This window comes from Scylla paramamosain, chromosome 19 (assembly GCF_035594125.1).
Source record: "Scylla paramamosain isolate STU-SP2022 chromosome 19, ASM3559412v1, whole genome shotgun sequence".
Taxonomy (NCBI): domain Eukaryota; kingdom Metazoa; phylum Arthropoda; class Malacostraca; order Decapoda; family Portunidae; genus Scylla; species Scylla paramamosain.
Genome location: NC_087169.1, coordinates 21,610,700 through 21,628,641, shown reverse-complemented (window position 1 = coordinate 21,628,641; position 17,942 = coordinate 21,610,700). Strand labels below are relative to the sequence as shown.

The window sequence follows — 17,942 nt, the reverse complement described above, 5'->3', positions numbered from 1 at the left end:
AGAGGAACTAGAAAGAGGAGAAGGACAAGAACCAGGATAGAGAATAACAGAAAGAGAAAGAGACCAGGAACTAAAGGAGGAGGAGGAGGATGAGGAGGAGGAGGAGGAGGAGCAGGTGTCTGAGGCGGATCTGTTGAAGGTGGATCGTGTGGAGTAGAATTTACCTTAAGTGGATGAGTGGATGATGGGGGCAGAAGTACTCTCTCTCTCTCTCTCTCTCTCTCTCTCTCTCTCTCTCTCTCTCTCTCTCTCTCTCTCTCTCTCTCTCTCTCTCTCTCTCTCTCGCCTCCTTGTCCTCTCCCTCTTTATTCCATATTTAGTTTCTTTCCTAGTTTCTCTCATCCTGTTTCTCTTCCCTTCCTTGTTTCTCTTCTCCTTCTCTCTCCTTTGTCCTCTATTCCTTCCCTCTTTCTTGTGTCCCGCTCTCTCTTTTTCTCCTTTTTTTCCATTTCTCTTCTTTCTCCCCTTTCCAGCTCCCTCCTCCCTCCGTCAGCAGCTGTAGGGACTTGTTTGTTTGTTTCCCTGCGGGCTTCTGATGCGTGGTGTCTCCCGAGTGAGGGCGTCAGAGTGGCGGGCGTCTCCTAGGCTACCTCGGGAGGGCGTGTGGGCGTGCAGAAGCTGGGGGCGTGGCTTGAAGAGGCAGGAAATGGGGGAGAGAGAGATAGGGAAGGGAGGAGGAGGGAAGCAAGGGAGAATGGGAGTCTAATACGAAAAAAAGGGATGTAGAAATTGTTGATAAAGGAGAGGGAATAGAAAGGGAGGATGAAGGAGGAAGTGAAGACAGAGAGAAAGGAAGGAAAGAAATTTTGTCACGAAAGGAGCGAATGTAGTAATTGTTGATAGGAGACAGAGAGGATGAAATAAAGATAGAATTTAGAAGAAGGAATGTGACAGGAGAGGAAGAGGAAGTGTGCGAGAAAGTAGGAGAGAGATAAGGAGAGATAGAAAGGAAGAAAAAAGGAAGGAAAATGAAGAGAAAGAGAAAGGGAAAAGAAATGCGTGGGAAGTGAGAAAACCAGAGATAAATAAATAAATAAAGAGAGTTTGACAAAAAAAAATTGTAAATAAAGAAGGTAGAAAGGAAGGAAAAGAAAGAAAAGTTATGATTACAGAAACAGAAGGAAACGATAGAGGAAAGAAGGGAAAAGGAGGAAAAAAAAGGAGGATTTTAGAAATGTAGAAGAGAGAGAGAGAGAGAGAGAGAGAGAGAGAGAGAGAGAGAGAGAGAGAGAGAGAGAGAGATTTGAAAGGTGAAGTGTTTGCAAAAGTCCTCTCTCTCTCTCTCTCTCTCTCTCTCTCTCTCTCTCTCTCTCTCTCTCTCTCTCTCTCTCTCTCTCTCTCTCTCTCTCTCTCTCGGTTACAATAGAAATAAAATAAAAGGGAAAAAGGGAAAAAAATATAAAACAGGACAGAGCCATTTTTTTATTTCCTTTCGAGGGAGATGAGAGAGGGAGAGGGACAGTAAAGGGGAGAGGGGAGAGGGGAACACAAACACGACAGGCTAAAGTTTTAAGCTTGGGAGATTTTTTGGGGGAGGGAAGGGGGGGAGTGGGAGAGGGAAAGAGGGAAACAGAGTGAGAGGGAGGGAGGGTGAGAGAAGCAGAAATGAGACTTAGAGAAACCCTCCCCCCCCTCTCTCTCTCTCTCTCTCTCTCTCTCTCTCTCTCTCTCTCTCTCTCTCTCTCTCCGGAAATTTGCTTAAGAATCAAACGAAACTTGTCACCAACACGACTAGGGAGGAAGAGAAGGCGAAGAAGGAGGAGGAGGAGGAGGAGGAGGAGGAGGAGGAGGAGGAGGTAGTGAAGTAGCCGGCAAGGAAGTTTCATCACCATTATAATCTTCCTTTTTTTTTTTCCCTGGCGAGAGAGGAAACTTAAGTGTGTGTGTGTGTGTGTGTGTGTGTGTGTGTGTGTGTGTGTGTGTGTGTGTGTGTGTTACAGTAATAGGTTGTTTCTTTCGTGTATTCTCTCTCCATCTTCCTTCTTGTTCTTCGTTCATGTTCTTTGCTTTCCTTTCCTTTTCTTTTCCTTTTCCTGTTCCTGTTCCTCTCCCTTCTCTTCTTCTTCTTCTTCTTCTTCTTCTTCTTCTCCATAGCAGTAATAGTAGTAACAGCAGCAGTAATCAGAAGAAAACGAATCTACAGTACAGCACACACACAAACACACACACACACACACACACACAAACACACACACACACACACCTGAGAGGTCTCCCTGCCCTTAATTACTGTACAGGCAACACTGTGAGGGTCAATCAGTACAGGTGACCAATTACTGACCTGTGCGGCTTCCTGGGGGGGGGGGAGGAGGAGGAGGAGGAGGAGGAGAACAACAACAATAAAGAGGGGGGGAGGAAGAAATAGAGAAATATGGAAGCTTAGATGGAGGAAATAACAGAGAGAGAGAGAGAGAGAGAGAGAGAGAGAGAGAGAGAGAGAGAGAGAGAGAGAGAGAGAGAGAGAAAGAGAGAGAGAGAGAATGTTGTGGGGATCTTAATACAAAAAGTTGGTGACAGGAGGAATGGAGGTGAAGATTTTTGTACCTAGAGGAAGAATATTGATCCTCTTCCTCCTCCTCCTCCTCCTCTTCCTCCTCCTCCTCTTCCTCCTCCTCCTCTTCTAACTTGTTGCTGAAAGTGTCCAAATTGGCTCGTATGTGTGTGTGTGTGTGTGTGTGTGTGTGTGTGTCGTATCCCTTCCTGGCTTCCTTTATACATTTATCTATATATTTATCTATATAACTATCTATTCTTGCGACTCATCCACAAAAGAACAAGACTCATTTATGCTCGTGTGTTGTAGTTCAAGTTGATAAATAATCATGATTCTGCCATTTATTTATTTATTTATCTGTTTATCAATCTATCTCTTTATTCCAACCAACATTTCTGTCAATTATTCATTCCCTTATTCATCAACTTATCAATCTATTCCAACCTCTTAATTCACAAAGAGCAAGGAACATTTTAGGCTCGTGTGTTGCAGTGTTGGCGCACCCGGAGCCTGACCCCTTCCCTGTGCCGGAGGAGGAGAGCTATGATGACTACGAGTACGTGGAGGAGCCAGTGGATTACGGACAGGCGCCGGAGTTCATGTACCCTGAACCCCAGAACATCAAGGGCGAGGAGGGAGGCAAGGTGACCATTCCTTGCCAGCTCAGCAGTAAGGAATGTAAGTATGAATCTGTTTTCCTTCTAACCGTCTGTGTTTATGGCCCTTGTTATTGAATTGTGAAACTTATTGATTTTTCCATGTCAATCAGTGAGTCATAGCTGTGGGCAACAAATTATCTGCCTATAAAGTGCCCATCTATTCCCATCTATATCTCCGGCCGTCATTGTATTCACGACTCATGTTTCAATCTCTGGAAGGCTTCGTTCGAGCGCGGGTTCCGATCTGTGCAGCTTGTAGTGCGCGTGTGAGGCACTGCGTCACAGCCAATGAAAAAATTCCTTAAAATAATCTGCCAATCATATCGCTTCACGTAGGTGGTCACTGCCAGGCTCAGGTCGTGTGTTCGTTCCTACTTTTAGAAGGAATGTATCTTAGTGTTACTGCCTTAAAGTTACTTTCGCCATGCCTGCGTGCTGCGTTCCTTCTCATGCTTCCAGCGAGTACCACTCACCTGGAGGAAAGTAAGGTTGTCAATGAGCACAGCCATTAGTTTTTGCTACTGTTAGTTTTAGTGACTCCATCTTCTGCCCTCAGCCCCCTACGTGCTCATCGTGAAGAAAGAGAAGACGGAGACGGAGGAGGAGAAGCTGCTGTTCGTGGGCGAGGTGAAGGTTCTGCGCAGCCGCCGCTTCAAGCTCAACCACGGCATGGTGGAGGTCTCCGGCTTGCGGCCGTCAGACACTGGGAACTACGTGTGTCGCATCCAGGTGGAACCGCCCATCGAGGTGAGCTTCATGCTGCTTGTTTTCTACGGATAAATAAATAACTTATTCCTTCTGCAGCGCCAAATGACCACGGTGTTATTATTATTATTATTATTATTATTATTATTATTATTATTATTATATGTGGGAGGGGCTAGGGTAAAAAAGATTTTGAGGGGGGAAAAAGGCCCACGAGAGTGCCAGCTCTTGAAGAGGTTCCAAAATAGAAAAATCAAATGATGGGTGATAAGCGTCTTGAAACTCTCTCTTGAGAGTTCTTCATAGGTAGGAGGAAATACAGAAGCAGACAAGGAGCTCCAGAATTTACGAGAGAAAGGGATGAATGATTGAGAATATTGGTTAACTCTTGCTTTAGAGAGCTGGACTGAAAAGGGGTGAAAGTAGAAAGTCATGTGCAGTGAGGCCGCGGGAGGAGGGGAGGCATGCAGTTAGCAAGATCAGAAAAGCAATTAGTGTGAAAATAGCAGTAGAAGATAGCAAGAGATGGAAAATTCCTTTCATCTCCCTCCCTCCATCCTCTCCCATCTCCCCATTTCTTTCTTGGCTTCACCTCTCTCAACCCTACCCTTGATCACAGCATAGTTTCCTTGTATACAATTACCTGACATCACTAGTTTCTTTTTCTTTTTCCCTTTTTCTCCATTTTTCCTTATCATCATCTCTATTTTACAATCATACCCTTAATCACAGCCTAGTTTCCCCCCTGTACAGTGTCTGACAGCCCTGGTTTCCCCTACAGTGTTCTGACATCCCTCTTTCCCCCAGGTGGTGCACTATGTGGATGTGCAGTTCGCCCCCAAGATCACCCACCACTCTGAGCAGGAGCAGCAGGTGGTGAAGGATGAGAGTGTCAAGCTGGAGTGTGAGGCAAGCGGCAACCCGACCCCCACCATCCGTTGGTCCAGGAAGGAAGGTCACCTGCCATCCGGTGCCGAAGAGGAAGAGGTGACCTGGCCATTCAGTTGTTTGTGCTTTTACTGCGATATGCAATCTTTCTTGGCAATATAAACACCATGCAGTATGTTTATAAGCACTTGACAAGAAGGGAAAGAGGTTGTAAGAATATTTAAGTCTTTCACATCTCTAATATCTCTGGGAGGTACATTTATAGGCACTGACAAGAAGGGGAAGGTGTTGAAAGGATAGCTAAGTTTTTCTGTGTGGTAAGCAAGCATTTGCAGCACTGAAATCCCTGTGTGCTATCTGTATAGGCACCTTGAGGAAAGGACAGGGATTGAAAGAGTACGTTTATCAGTATCCAGGCTGTGAAGTGTTTAGGTGTAGCTGCAAAATGAAATAAAATCTCTTGGAATGTTTTGTGATTATGTGAATGATGCACCAAGAAAGTGATGAGGCCCTACAGAGTCATTGTTTGTGTTCTCTTGTATTTGTTATAAGTTCTTTGACAGCTCTTTTACAGTGCTGTTATTAAGATTGACACATCTACCACCACACCACATGTTAAATCACTCGTCTATCACCTTGCAGGGGTTGAGCATGACCCTGGAGGGAGTGGACCGCCACGTGGAGGGAACCTACACCTGCACGGCTGACAATGGCATCGGAGACCCTGCCAGCGCCTCCATGTCCATCACTGTGAGCTACAAGCCAGAGATCGTCACAGAGAAGGTGAGTCTCTAGTCAACAAACCTGACTGCTTATGATGCAATGCCCAGCTGGTATAGATCAAGTGAAAGTAGGAGTTAGCTCATTACCTGGGCTGGTGCTTCAGAAGTATGTTGGCTTCCCTGCCATTAGTCTTCTTTACCATGTTGATTGAAGGGCTGGGATGCTGTTAACCACACCACTCCTTCCTTCCTCCACACACAATTTATTAAAAAGTTATTGAGTTACAGAATGGTATCTTTTATTACAGTAATTACAAAGAGTAATGTCCAAGTGTTGTTGTCATAGACCCCTATCAACATAAGAACATGAGAGATAAGGGAAGCTGCAAGAAGCGACCAATCTTACACATGGCAGTCCCTGTATGAAATATACCTACCTATTTCCATCTATTATCCCCATCCATAAACCCGTCTAATCTTCTCTTAAAGCTCCTTAATGTTCTAGCACTAGCAACATGATTACTGTGTCCATTCCACTCATCTACCACTCTATTTGAGAACCAATTTCTTCCTATCTCCTTCCTAGACCTAAATTTTTCAAGCATGAAACCATTATTTCTTGTTCTATCATGGTTGCTGATCCAGAGAATTTTGCTTACATCTCCTTTGTTATAATCCTTATACCACTTAAAGACATATCAAGAAGTATTCAACACACCACCACACACCAGTCTCCACCTTCACCATAGACCACAGTACATACCTAACCTCACCACCCTCCTCCACCTCAGACAACCGTGCGCACTGGTGAAGGGGACAAAGTGGAGCTGGTGTGCATCATCCACGCCCGGCCAGCGCCCCAGGTGGAGTGGAGCAAGGACGGCCAGCCCATCGAGGAGCTTGGCCAAGTGGAGGAGCATGACAAGGGTCACCGCCACTCCCTGCAGGTTAATGGTGTCACCGAGAATGACTTTGGGAAGTACGAGTGCCAGGCCACCAACGACCTGGGCACCGCCTCTGCTGCCATCCATCTCACAGGTAACAGGATCTTTGTTTAGTTTGTCTGTTTTCTTTTTGTTTAGTCTTTTTTATTTTCTTTAGTCTGTTTACTTATTGCCCATACTTGTGATTTGCTCTTTTAATTATTTCTATATTCAGTTCACAGACTCATTGCCCACTCTTTGGTGGAGATGAAAGTCATTCATGTATTCACTTTTTCAGTCACTTTTTATATTCATTCAGTGCACTTGTTACTGACATTCCATCAGCGACATAAGTATCTTAACATTACTTCTCTAAATACAAGAAGTATGAAGTGTCTATGTTCTTGACTCAAGGTTACCAGTACATATACAGAGAAATTATTGTTAGGCCAAGGTTACTGGTATACAAAGAAATTGTTTTCCCCCAGGGTACCCCAAGCACCCCCATGTGACCAGCGACCCCAACGGTGGTGAGGAGACATCCTACACCCTTACATGGGAGACAGAGAGCTACTACCCCATCCTGGAGTACCGCCTCAGGTACCGCAAGGCCAAGGTGAGGTACTGGGCCGTGCTGCTCTGGATTGTAGAATATAAAAGCATCAGAAATAAGGGAAGCTGCAAGAAGCCATCAGGCCTACACGTGGCAGTCCCTGTATGAAACATGTCTGCCAATTTTCAACTGTCACCTCTATCCATAAAATTGTTTAATCTTCTTTTAAAGCTCCTTAATGACTTGGCACTAACATCCTGATGACAGTCTATTCCATTCATCTGCCACTCTATTTGAGAACCAATTCCTTCATATTTTTTTTTAAATTAGCTCTTTTCAAGCTAGAACACATTACTTTTATCATTGCTGTAGAAAGAACAAAGATCACTCGCCTCCTTTGTGTTTTGGTTTATACTTTGTAATTTTCTGGTGTGCCACAAAGCAGACATCCACATTGTATCTTCACTCTTCACAAGTTGCCAGTGTGCATCCTGCTCCCGCCATTCTTCCTTTGTAATAGTGACTCTTAAGGTGACCGCCTCCCTTGCTGCTTCAGGCCAACGACTCCACGGACCTGCCCGGAGACTGGGAGGAGGCAACCTACGAGGCGACGGAGCTGGAGACAGAGGGCCTGGTGCACCACATGAAGCACACACTGGACGGGCTGCAGCCAGCCACGGACTACCACGCTGCCATCCAGGTCAAGAACAAGTTCAACTGGAGCGCCAATGCTGAGTATGCCTTCTCCACCAAGAAAGGTGAGTGTGTGTGTGTGTGTGTTTGTGTGTGTCAGCCTGGGCTCTGGCCACTCAGGTTATATGCTAGGCTGGTTTCTCTGTTTTCAAAAATGAAAAGTGACCAGATGTTTTTTCATAAAATGTGTGGATCACAAAGTTGTGAAACATCATTGGAAATAATTATTAATAAAAATTTTTAACTTTTGCCAAATTTACCATTTTGGGTTTGAGTGCCTTTCACACTGACCAGTGTTACTGTGCTTGGAACAGCCATGCTCCAGCAGTCTTGATTTGTGAAGGCAAATTGCTGAGGCACTGTAAAGTATATACAGCATGGCCACTCACTACCTTGCCGCAGCTCTGTTAGGACGCTAATCATAACTCCCATTGAGACACGGAGAACAGTCAGAAAGCTGTTCACTTGTATGAAGAATTGTGCTTAAAACTAATTGAGCTTATAAGCAACTACTGTCCTCGTCAAAAGTATTTTACTAAATCTTGTTGTAAATATACAGTATTTCCAATTTTTCTATAACTAAATGAATGCTCTTAATTTTTCACAAAACATGTTTAGACACGAGAGGAGAAATTGCCTTGCTGAGTCATAAACCTCACTATGGCATGAACTCATTATCTCATCACTGACCTTGTCATGATGTGTGTGTGAGAGAGAGAGAGAGAGAGAGAGAGAGAGAGAGAGAGAGAGAGAGAGAGAGAGATTTACACATTGGAAGAACAGACCACACAGGATGTAAGAAAACTAAAAATATTTTATTCTTTATGCATGGAAGTTCCACCCACCACCACCACCACTCCCTCTGCCACCCAACCCACCACCACCTCCACTCTACCCCCTTCCACCCCAGCTGGGGATTCAGAGGGTGGAGTGGAAGGCACCATCCCAGGTTCGTAGTGGCCCCTTCCCCACCCCGCACTAGACCCTCGCTTACTGTCCAGCTTTGAACTCTTAGGTGACCTTCCAGCCAGTCACTTAAGGTGGAGGCCAAAGGGACATTCCTAGATTACCTTACTGACCAGATAGACACATGTACTCTGAGGCTTCCGAGTGGATGGTCATTTAAGTATGTGTCATGAATGAGTCTTCAGTCACCCGAGATGACCCAGTGGTGCATGTCTCCTTCTGGTCCTCATGGAATGACCCACAGTTCTGAGTCTTGGTGGGGATAGAATGGCTTTCCCAGTAACTAACCTAACTCATGACAGGCAGTAAGATGAGTCAGCCTTGTCCACAACACTATACTAGCCATGCATATCCTTGTAACAAATAACCCTAGGGAGAAAAATCATAGCAGCCTGTTTGCTAACCTAATCTAACCTAAGCAGTCAAAGATTAAACCCTGGATAAATAAGCATTATTCACAACACCATACTAACCATGCATATCTTGGAAACGAGAGAAAAAGTGGAGTTGCCAGTTTGTGTATGGGGCTAATACGTAGGTGCCAGTAATATCCACCTCCACCATGGTGCCTGTTTTTGCTACACTCGCAACCTCAGGGTCTTGCTATTATGGTGCAATCTTCAGAAATGTTTCCCGAGAGATAACATTACTGATGCTTCTCTCCTCTGTATTGTTACGTTCTCGGAAATGTTTGCCAAGAGATAATGCTACCAATAATTCTCTCCTCTGTTGTTATGTTCTCTGAGTGTTTTTTGCCTTTATCTACACTGAGACTTCCTGCCTTTTTGTGACTTACATGACTTGACTTTCTAATACAATACTTCTCTCTTCTGTGAATTGTTCCATATTGCAGGGAAAGGGGTTAAGGAGCAACTATGAATGTGGTTGTCACAGGGGAACATATTGAATCCCCAACACTGCAAGACATAAAGCCAATGATATTAGAACAGACTTCAAGCTATATACCAACTTGCCATCCACACAATATTCCCAAAGTTTTTTTCTTTTTTTTTTTTTTTTTTTTTTGTTGAGTACACAAGCTAATAGACCAAGCATGAATAATGTGGCACAGGAGAATTAATTGACTGAATCCCTACCACTGGAAGACAAACAGGCAATGACTTTATGACAGGCTTCAAGTTAGCACCATGTGGACTGAGGTGGCCAAATCTTTACTTAAACTTGACCAGCACAGTTGTTTGGTTGCTTCTCCAGGTTACTTGGTCTCTTTTGCTATGTCACACAGCACACAAGTTTGAACATGTTACTAAGGTTCTTCTTGCTTTATCCCATTCTTTCTTTGTCACATACTTGCCTGCACTTATCTATCACTTGCATGTATAGGGGATGGTACAAATGTGTGTGTTTTTAAGTATGTCTGTGTGTGTGCGTGTCTACAAGTGTGTGTGTGTGCGTGTGTCTGTGTGCACACGTGTGAAGCTGTGCATATGTCTGTGAATGCTTTGCTGTCACATCTTTCAGTATTTATTTACATTCAAGTTATTTCCCCTGAGAATCTGTTTTGCTTCCACAATCACGTATGATGAGGCTTATTTCCCATCGCACCTGTCAGAAATGTGTGTGCTACAGCCATGTGCCACACTGCATTATATATTATTTATTTTCAGTGCAGGTTGACAGATGAAGTTTAGGTTTCAAAGTATTCTGCATCCTTGAGGCTGATATATTCATACAAGCACAGCAGTTATAATCTATTCTTTGCATCAATTCATGTATCAGACACACACATGAACAGCTTTCCTGAAATTTTGTTCACATCATTCTTATTTCATGCTATCCTTCCAGTGCAAATTTTCATCTTCATATTTTTGTGTATGTGTGTTTTATTTAGTATACTAACTTACTGTACACATAGTGTATTGTGCCTTGCTGAGAAACTAACATTATTCATAAGTTTGCCAAGAATTTTCTACTTCTCATCTTTGTAGGCATTAAGCTTTAAACTTCCACAACAAATCTTTGTTGCAAAAACACTGCAAGCTGCTAAATAGTATTTTGCAAACAATTAACATGTAAATATGTTTTTAGAGTAAGGAGTCAAGTTTCATAGTATAACCGAGTCACCATCAAGCTCAACAATAACAAGATTTCAAATTTTATAAACTTACCTTGGGTTTACAGAAGGTATTTTTGTCCTGACATCTTTACCTCACTGGGACTGACACCTTGTGAAATGGCTCCCTACTGACAGTGTTGTATAATCACAACAGAGATGACGGGGCACCAGATGACGGGTGGCGCCCCGCTGTACAGTCTGAGTACCGTGGTCTTCCTGCTGCCCGCCTTGCTGCTCCTCAGGACTTAAACCTCTACTGGCACTAGTTCCTGCTACACCAGGTGAGCCATGTTACCAATTGTAATGACAACTGTTTGTAATGTCAGTCAAGTGAGGTGCTGGTCACTAAGTCAAATTCAGAGAAGTCTTGAGGCCTTCCTCTTGAAACATTCTAGTTATAGGAAGGGGGAAATACAGAAGCAGGCATGGAGTTCCAGAGTATACCAGTGAAGAGGATGAAAGACTGTGTGGGTACTGGTTTACTCTTGTTGTAGGGAGACAGAATAGGATTGAGGACTGTTGTAATAATAGTAGTAAGAACAGTGTCAGTCAGGTCAACATTTTGATATATAGTAAACACCCTTGTGCCTCATCATCTTTCACCTCAGTCTCGTAGATTGAAGATATCAATCTGAATTATTTTGTACAGGGTGTCCCCCAAGTTACCAGTACTACAGGATATAACCAGAATTGCTTTCAGTTACCCCCTTGCATACATGCTGTGAGGAGTTAAAGTATGCTGCAGGGACCAGCCTGATTCAGTGCTGGGTAGCAGGGTGGGAGAGAGGCCTGCATGTTGTTGTTGTTAAAAACATCCATGGAAGAATTGAGTGCATAGATTGTACAAAAAATGTTCACCACAGGCAAACTGACAACATTCAGCCCTGCACTGGTTCTCAACCGTCTACCACACAACTGAACTTCAATTTCACGAAATGAAGCAAAAAGTAGCACTAGTTGTGTCCTGAACTGTTTGTTGTTCAAGTCAGAGACAAAACCTTAAAAGAATTGGGACAGAATTGAGTGTAAAGCTTGGCATAAAGTGTCAATGTCAGCAATTTTTAATCTTGCAAATGTTTCTGAGGAAAATGTTGCAGGATCTGCTGAGGGTTCATAGCTACATCAGTGCTCCATCCTGTACAACCCCCCCATCATATTTAGCTGCTTGTTTTTTACATGGGTATTTTCTTCATTGCAGATAGTTTCCACTGCCTCCTACATCCTAATTGGCCAAAGGATCAAATTGTCTGCTTCTCTGCTGTGGCCTCAAGCTTCCATCTGTGGCCAGCCCAGTGTTTTGTAATCTCAAGAATCTTAAGCCACTATAGTTTGCTGGAGTCCCTTGCTGCTTGAGTTCACACTCCTAGGTGTTGTATTCCTCTGGTTAGCAGTCTGAAGAAAGTAGTAGCATAGTGGTGTAATGGAGGGTGTTGTTGGTGGGCAGTGGTGACAGCACTGTGGCACCGGCAGTGGTGGCGCTGCGGGTGCTTGGTTAGTCATCTCATGGTTGCTGGAGACGGTGCTTCTGAATCACACTTCAGCGTCACAGGAGTAGTTTTTTGCATTCTGTAAAGTAAAAAAGTATGTTATTCTCATCTCGCACATCTTAAAAGAATACAACTGCCAGGGCTGAACTGAAGCAGAAGATGGCAGCAAGCAAGACTTTCTTTTATGGTTTAAGTCTGGAACAGGTAGCATGTAACAAAGCTCAAAACAAGAAATACAGTAGAATACAAAATTTTAAAACAAAAATGGCTGATTGACCAGTAATGTGTGTGTGCATGTGTGTGTGTGTATGCAAGCTTTCATGTAAGCCTGCTTTAATGTGTGTGTGTGTGTGTGTGTGTGTGTGTGGGTGGGGAACCAGTCGGCTGTGGGGGGCACTCCTTCCTGATGTGACGGTGGTGGTGGCTCGGCAGCAGAGGAGGCTCCCACACCTCACATGGGGCAGTGATCAGTTACTGCTGGTCTTCAGGTGGTCAGGTCAGACTCCTCTGCTGCCCCACGACCCAGCCTGGTGTGTTCCCTGCACACAAGAATGGAGGCAGAAGTCTGAGTGGTATATTCATTTAGTGTTATTTTTTAGTAAGATGCAAAGATTTCAGTAGATGGGTCAGCTTGGCCTTAGATGTGAGCATTGCATAGAACTATACAATTTGGTGTTTGATATATACATACATAAATACCACTCATTCTGTCAAACTGGGTTATTTTCATAGTGAGGTTTTAATCCCCACATTAACTTGCCCTCACAGGAGATGTACCCGAGGCCACCAGTGTAGCGTGGTGGGCGTGCAGGCATCTCTGTGTATATATGCATATAATGGATCTTTTCCTTGCTCCCTCTCTCAGTCAAACCGGCAAAGCCACACCAGAACATATTTTAATGGATGTTTGGAGGATCAGTCACTCTTGGTTCTGGAGGAAATTTCCTACTAGTGTGCCACTGGGTCACCTTGGCGAACAGCACCCGTGTTTCTGAAATATTCACTAAAATGTAAGCCTTGAAACCATGAAAATGTCATCTTTATAAATAAATATTTGATATTAACAGAGCTGCAGTTCTGAGGTGAAGCTGAACATAGACAAGCTCCAGGTGCTGCAAAATGATCAGCTGCTCTGGCATTTTGATTAATCACATCCTAGATGAGAAAATTGTCTTTCTAGTGATCATTCTAGGCCTCACACAAAAAATTGAAAAATTCTTTGAGAAATCATGTTTAATATGCTATCCAGAAATTAGTGATGAAAATTACCAGAAGAAATCTCAGTTATGAAAATCTCAAAATATTGCTAAAGACATTTTTAACTTCACTAAACACTAGTTTTTGGGCATCATTCCCTTCATTCTCAAAAATAAATAAAAAATAAAAAAATGCAATACCTGCACTCCTCTCACGTACAGAAGGCGGTGCAGGAGTAAACATCTCTGGCACGGCTGTTGTGGAGGCAGGTGTGAGTGGCCAGGCTGAGATGGGTGTCATGGGTTGTGGCAAGGCAATGTCATCAGTGCCTTCTGGTTCATCTTGTAGCTGTATATGTGGCCGTTTGCTTTCTTTACCAAGGCACTGTGGATCTGGTTCAATGATGCAGTGACCCTCTGCCCTGATGCTGAGTTTTGTTTCCCCTTACCAGTCTCGTCCAGTCATCTGGACTGTCATCAGTGTGAGGCGCCCACGCGTGGCCGCCCGGGTGTTGCTTATCTAAGAAAACTAATCCTACAAAATGTTAGGTTTAGGGTCCTGTCCTTGAGTTTGATAATTACTAAATGTTTCTTAATAGCAATATAGTTAAAAAGATTTTCCATGCCGCACACCATCACAAAACAACAGTAGCAGCATCATCGCGTTCCTCCAAGTCTTGAGTTGAACATTCCGTAAAGGGGAGGCCGCGGCGCCCTCTGCCGGCCTGGCCTGCAGCCACACCCCAGCCCTGGTGACTGACTCCAGCACTGGCTATTGGAAGGGATCTCAAGGACTTCAGCTCTGATAAGCAATCTATTAAATTCATCATCTCCTACAGCTGCTGTAGGAAATGCCCCACCAGAGGGTTTGGGGAACTGCGCAAAAATATTGACAGAGCTGCACAAATTTAGTTTTGGAGCTTGACCAACATATTAATCACCTTGTCTTCAACAAATTAATCATAATACCTAATTATATATATAAAAAAAAATGGTATAAGTAAGATTTTTTCAGCTATGGTGGTCTTTGAAAGGTCATCTGAGTTTTAAGATATTTAGATACTAAAGTTTCCTAGCAGCAGCGCTGGCCAGCTGTGGCGCCGCCTGAGCATTGTACATAGTAGGAGTGAGGGGATGGGATGAGCTGGAGTCTGGCTCAGCTTGGTGCAGACGACAGCCACGCCAGATGGCACTGTCAATGATGCTTCAAAGAACAACATGGAAATCTCACACCAGAAATTACAATTCTGAAGGATAACCAGGAAATTACAGATCAAATTACAATAGTCAATGCTGCTTTCTCAAACTCCTAGCACAAAGAATTATACACAAAGAAAGATAACCAGATTTCAAGAGCATAGTATAACCCAAAATTAAATCTCAAACTGACATTGATGTTTGGCAGATAACGCATCAATAGCAGAGAGAAAAAAACAGTTCACCTTCACAAGCACCTGGTGTCTGCCATGCTGCCGGGCCCTTGGGATTCATTAAAGCAAGGCGGCACCTGTGAAAGTGAACAATGAACAGCTATAAATTTAACAGAACAATTCAGCTATTCAGGTTAACCTTTCCTCAGTCAAGGGAGAAAACTGAGTGCTTCTGTAATCAGTCAAGGGAAAACCTCAGTGCCCCTATGGTCGGTGAAGGGAGAAGCAGTGCTATAATGAGCAGCAGTTCCTGAATGGCGCGGCTGTGGTGCTGTGCTGCAGTGACGGTGGTGGTGTCAGACACAGCCACCGGGGTGTACAGACTTGGCTCCATCCCATCCCCACACGCAAAAAAAAATAAATAAATAATAATAATAATAATTTGTGACGGTTGTAGCCTCAATCTTGAGAAAATTTTATTTATTCTTTTGTGAGTTCTTTGTACATTGTGAAATGTGTAAAACTTTTTAAATTAAAGTGGAGTAACATCCTAGACTTGGGTTTATTTTGCCCTCTGAATCAGTGTTCTTATATGTGTAGTTCGCAGAACATGTACCTTCTGCTGTGTGGCCCCTTCCTTGGCAGCACAACCAGATAATCCACCTCCCTATTGCACGAGTTAACCAGTATTTCACAATATCAACCCTTTCACTACCAAGCTCTAGAACTCCCTGCCTGTTTCTTTATTTCTCCCTTCCTAAGATTTGAATTCTTGAGGGAGGTCAAGACGCTTATCCAACTTCGGTTAATCCTTTTGGCTCTCCTTTAAGGACTGGCACCTCAGTGGGCATTTTTTTTTTTCATAGAATCTAGTAGCTCTTGGCCAGTACCTGTCTTACATAATAATAATAAAAAAAAATCATTATAGCTTATTTATCTAAATTTGAACTGGTAACGGGGAACATCAGTCTCCATTTATCTCCTTTTTCTTGCCCTCCATTCTAGCTCCAGTTCTTCTCATTCGTCTTTCATCCCTTCCTCTCTCATTTGCCTGTCATCCCTGTCACATTCTCCACTCATCCTTTATCTTTCCTCCTCCTCTCATCCTTGTCTCTCACTCTCCTCTCATCCCTGTCTTTCACTCTCCTCTCATCCCTGTCTCATCCCTGTTTCTCATTCTCCCCCTTTCTCATTCTCCTGTCATCCCTTTCTCTCGTTCTCCTCTCACCCCTTTATTATTCTTTTATCCCTTTATCATTCTCCTCCCATTCCTGTCTCATTCTCTCGTCTCTTCACCATTCTCCTCTCATCCCTTTCTCCCACATGTTCCCATTTGACAGCTCTTAACACCCTAAATACCTATCATACTCTTCCTTCCTCAATTATCATACTTTATCAGCTGAGGAAGCAGTACTGAAGCCCCTAAACCACTCAAGTTTTTAATTTTATTTATGGGGATTAACTTAAAATATGATGCATTGATTCCACCATCCATTCTCTCTCTCTCTCTCTCTGGGAATGCGAAGTTTAGCTTAAGTTTAAGCTAAAGTGCAAGACATCAAAGGTCACACAGCACCATGGGGAAGACACGAGGGAGAATATCAAGAAAAATAGGGGAGCGCCTTTCCTCTATTCTCTCTGCTAATCTGCCAGATCTGCTACACTCACTCCGTCGCTTGTTTGTTTTCCATCAGTCTACATCAACTTACTTCGTCGTCTGGCTCTCGTTACTACAAAGGCAACAATGAAGTCTTAAGTGTCAGTCCAGCACTTACCCAATATTCAGGGGCAGTTCCTGCTAGCCATGCGCACCCTCACTCTGCCAAGCCTCAGAAGGAACTGGCACAAAGGAAAGCCGGCCGGGGTTCAAATGCTTTTCTTTAGGTTCGACCACGTGTTTCGACATACGCTCGAACCACAGACCTTTTTCAAACACTTCACTTATCTTGTCTACTTTTAACAAATACTAGAAGAAATTCTTAGGGCTTTCCACAGATTTCAGTGACGATTTATCAAGGATTCTGCATCATCAGCAGGGAAAACAGCCATGGGAACCCGACCTGTCATCTCAGTAGCCTTTGAGGAATGTCGCAGTGAGAGAACGAGGCGTTTCATAACACTAGTCTTGGTTATTAACCATCTGACTGCTAATGCCTCAGGTAATCTTACTTTAATAAATGAAAGGAATTTTACTCATCAAAAATTAGATTATAAGAAGTAAGACTTATGCAGATATCAGATGAGACGTTTTGCTGTGAGCGTAGTCTTACAGAATCCATATTGAACTTATAAAAGACCATCATAATAAGCTGGGAAGAAACTCCACCAGTCAAAAACTTAACTTTGCAGCAGACTTGTGCCATAGAGGTACCCACACTGATCATGCTGCTTTCAGGGGAATAAAAAGAAATGCATTTTTTTTTTTTTCCTTTTGCTACGTATTGTCATGATTTATATATCGTCTTGTAGGAGAAGCGTGACACTTCATTAGTATTCACAACTGTAGGCTACTTTAGCAATGAAATCTGCTTGTGAGTAGACTTACTATGGTTAAAACTATATAGCATAGCACAACTAATCAATATCACTGGCTGATCAACATTTAGATATGACAGTAATGAGTGCAACATTTTTTCTGTCGTTGTTAAATACCAATACGAAATCTCCTTTTTATATGCGCCTCAATAACGAGGCAGTAATGAATACTCTCTCTCTCTCTCTCTCTCTCTCTCTCTCTCTCTCTCTCTCTCTCTCTCTCTCTCTCTCTCTCTGTTAAATACCTATACGAGATTTCATTTCATCCACGCCACTATAGCAAACATAAATCTTCGAACTTCAAAGACGTAGGTAGTGGTCCGGACGTGGCTTTCTTCAAACTCGTGAGAGTAAAAAGGGATTTTCCTATTACACGTCAATCGGTGATAAATTGGTGACATAACGTTTCCTGTGCCGTCCTAAGAACCTGCCATTGTCACACAAATGACATTCTTACGTATATGATCTGTTATCGGAAAATCACAGCGGAATGGTATGTCTGCTCCTCTTGGCATTGAGACATGTAACCGTCTAGAAAGTTTACGTATGAATGCAAGGCCGAGTGATGTGGCCTTGAGTAAATAATGGCGCCTTCTGCCACAACAGTTTACTTTTCGGTTCACAGCGTGCATACAGCCATTGTTAGTAAAGCCAGTGTAAGTAACGCCAGTGTT

General features: G+C 43.4%; 1 protein-coding gene across 1 annotated transcript in view; it reads left to right on the top strand.

Annotated features, from left to right (window-relative positions):
• Positions 1–15,286, top strand: part of LOC135109499 (lachesin-like) — a 24,716-nt gene extending 9,430 nt beyond the window's left edge. The window contains exons 2-11 of the mRNA XM_064020878.1: positions 2,955–3,172; positions 3,710–3,900; positions 4,666–4,845; positions 5,389–5,529; positions 6,260–6,506; positions 6,880–7,007; positions 7,501–7,702; positions 8,473–8,586; positions 10,835–10,961; positions 11,879–15,286. Coding sequence (XP_063876948.1) covers positions 2,955–3,172; positions 3,710–3,900; positions 4,666–4,845; positions 5,389–5,529; positions 6,260–6,506; positions 6,880–7,007; positions 7,501–7,702; positions 8,473–8,586; positions 10,835–10,929 — 1,516 coding nt within the window. The 3' untranslated portion in view covers positions 10,930–10,961; positions 11,879–15,286. The remainder of the gene's footprint in view (positions 1–2,954; positions 3,173–3,709; positions 3,901–4,665; positions 4,846–5,388; positions 5,530–6,259; positions 6,507–6,879; positions 7,008–7,500; positions 7,703–8,472; positions 8,587–10,834; positions 10,962–11,878) is intronic.
• The last annotated feature ends 2,656 nt before the right edge of the window (positions 15,287–17,942 follow it).